Here is a 1,958-nt window from a genome sequence, read left to right as displayed (position 1 = left end):
CCGCCAATGATTTCTCTATTTGTGTTTTTACGTATAGTAAAAACTCAATATAGTTATTACGTGGCCAATTGTATATTGTACGGAAATCTCTTTTTACCAATAATCCGTAATTCCGTCAATACAATTGCGCAATTATTATATTATAATAACTTTTTCCGACCCCTGGTCTGGAGGGTTTTGCGGGGTGCAAACCGATGGAACAACGCACTTGACGGCCAAAGCTACACCCATCGTTATTCTCCAAAAGTTAACCACAGTGCAGCTCCCAGTCGGAATTCTGATATTCCAGATACGCTGAAGGAATGAGAGAGAAAAATTGAGAAACCGGAAGTCATGGCATGCATTTAACTCGCTTAATTAAAGCAGTACTTGTTGCGCTAGATCTCTGTCATATCAATTCTAAAGGATTGCGAAGATCATCGGTGCGAGTACGGCTAGTGATGCAGCAAATCCACCAAGCTTGGTCACACTGAGTGCCGTGTTGGTGTCACCTGTGGTAGCAATAGCTGAGCTTCCTGTTAGCGTGGACACCGCTGTAACATCCCGTTCAGCCGTCATATCAACTGCCACCGATATCCAAACGAACACACCATCCTCCACCGTATCCCCAACCAGAGAATACTGGAAAATGGGGTCGTAGCTGTTTCCGCTAGCTTCCTTGAAGATGTTGTCTCTTGAGTTAAGTGTAGTGCTCTGTTTGTTGGTCGAGTACGGCTCCACTGCCTCCACCGACGAAATGAGGTCTTGATCAAAGAAAAACTGACCCACATGAGCAACAGACCCACCCGAGTAAGTCTTGTTCGAAAGAACTGTTCCGCCGTAGTTACCGATGAAGTGCACGTGGGTAGTTCTACCAGCATAGTGTCCAGGAAAGATGGAGGTCATTTGAGCGACACCGTCTTCGTCTGTGGGGGTGACACCACGTAGGAACGTATTCTGGAGATTGGTTTTGTCAGCGCTGTTGCCATTGGTACTTGCCACCACGCCCGAGTACACTCCAGTGGCGTTAGTGTGCCACAGATCGATGTACATGTCCTTCACCGGATCACACGAGTTGATATCAATCACCTGGACGTCGACGTACATAGTGACACCAGGCTGTTGCTCACGCATGTCGGTACGGATGTACTCACCACGAACGTAATACGGACCCTCGGTGACTTCAGGCTCTGCAATACAAGGAGCAGCCGAGCCAAAGAGGACACTAGCTGACGTTGTCGCTGTGATGCCTGTAAGACTGGACTTGTGACTTGTTTCCAGTACAGTGGTGACATCAAGACGCCGTTGTCGACGATCTAGGCGTAGTGTCTCAACGGCTTGAGTACGTCGGGCTACGGCACGTTCTTGAAGCCTGCGGGTTGATTGGAGCTTGGAGCACTTAGCCAACGCTACTTGAGCATTGTCTGCGAAGAGTTTACGTTGCTCAATGGAGAGGACTCGTCCCGTAGGTTGTTCGTGAGCCGAAGATGTGGATAGGGCACACGCAGTGATTGCCGCAGCAGCGAGGTAAGTTAGAACCTTCACCATGTCTTACCGGATCCGGAAGTCGCGTGACAGTGAGTTGAGTTGTGAATTTCGCAGAGATGCAAACTGTATTGCAGAACTAACAAGATATGTTTTACGTTACCAAACAGAGTAAAGTTATCCACATGGATAAGATGGAGAAGTAGGAGAGGTTCCTGTATCCTATTTAGAGATAATGCTTTGCTGTTGTTATTTCCCTCTTATCTTTTTTTTTTTTGCTTCCTCCTATAATCTATTTGCGTGATGCCAAAACTGATCTAGACCTTACCCGACGCTTAAACTGCTTCTTTATACTGGGAATACCTCAGAATGAGGTAATAGACAGCCCTCAACGGATTAATTCTACGGTACTGCGTAAGCGTAACCTCGGTCGACATTCGTACGACATTAATGTAAAGATGGAAAATCTGTTAACAAAATTTGTTGCTGAAAGA

The 1,958-nt window shown here is 46.6% G+C and overlaps 1 protein-coding gene across 1 annotated transcript; it reads right to left on the bottom strand.

Moving 5' to 3' along the window:
* Positions 1-399: 399 nt before the first annotated feature.
* PPTG_15296 (hypothetical protein) lies at positions 400-1,527 on the bottom strand (the record flags this gene model as incomplete). The annotated part of the gene is made up of 1 exon (XM_008912348.1): positions 400-1,527. One exon carries the CDS (start codon positions 1,525-1,527, stop codon positions 400-402), a length of 1,128 nt encoding a protein of 375 aa, XP_008910596.1.
* Between the last annotated feature and the right edge of the window lie 431 nt (positions 1,528-1,958).

The sequence above is a fragment of the Phytophthora parasitica genome, assembly GCF_000247585.1.
Source record: "Phytophthora parasitica INRA-310 unplaced genomic scaffold supercont2.46, whole genome shotgun sequence".
NCBI lineage: Eukaryota > Oomycota > Peronosporomycetes > Peronosporales > Peronosporaceae > Phytophthora > Phytophthora nicotianae.
Note: the sequence above shows the minus strand (reverse complement) of the source record. Positions and strands in the feature narration are given on the sequence as shown.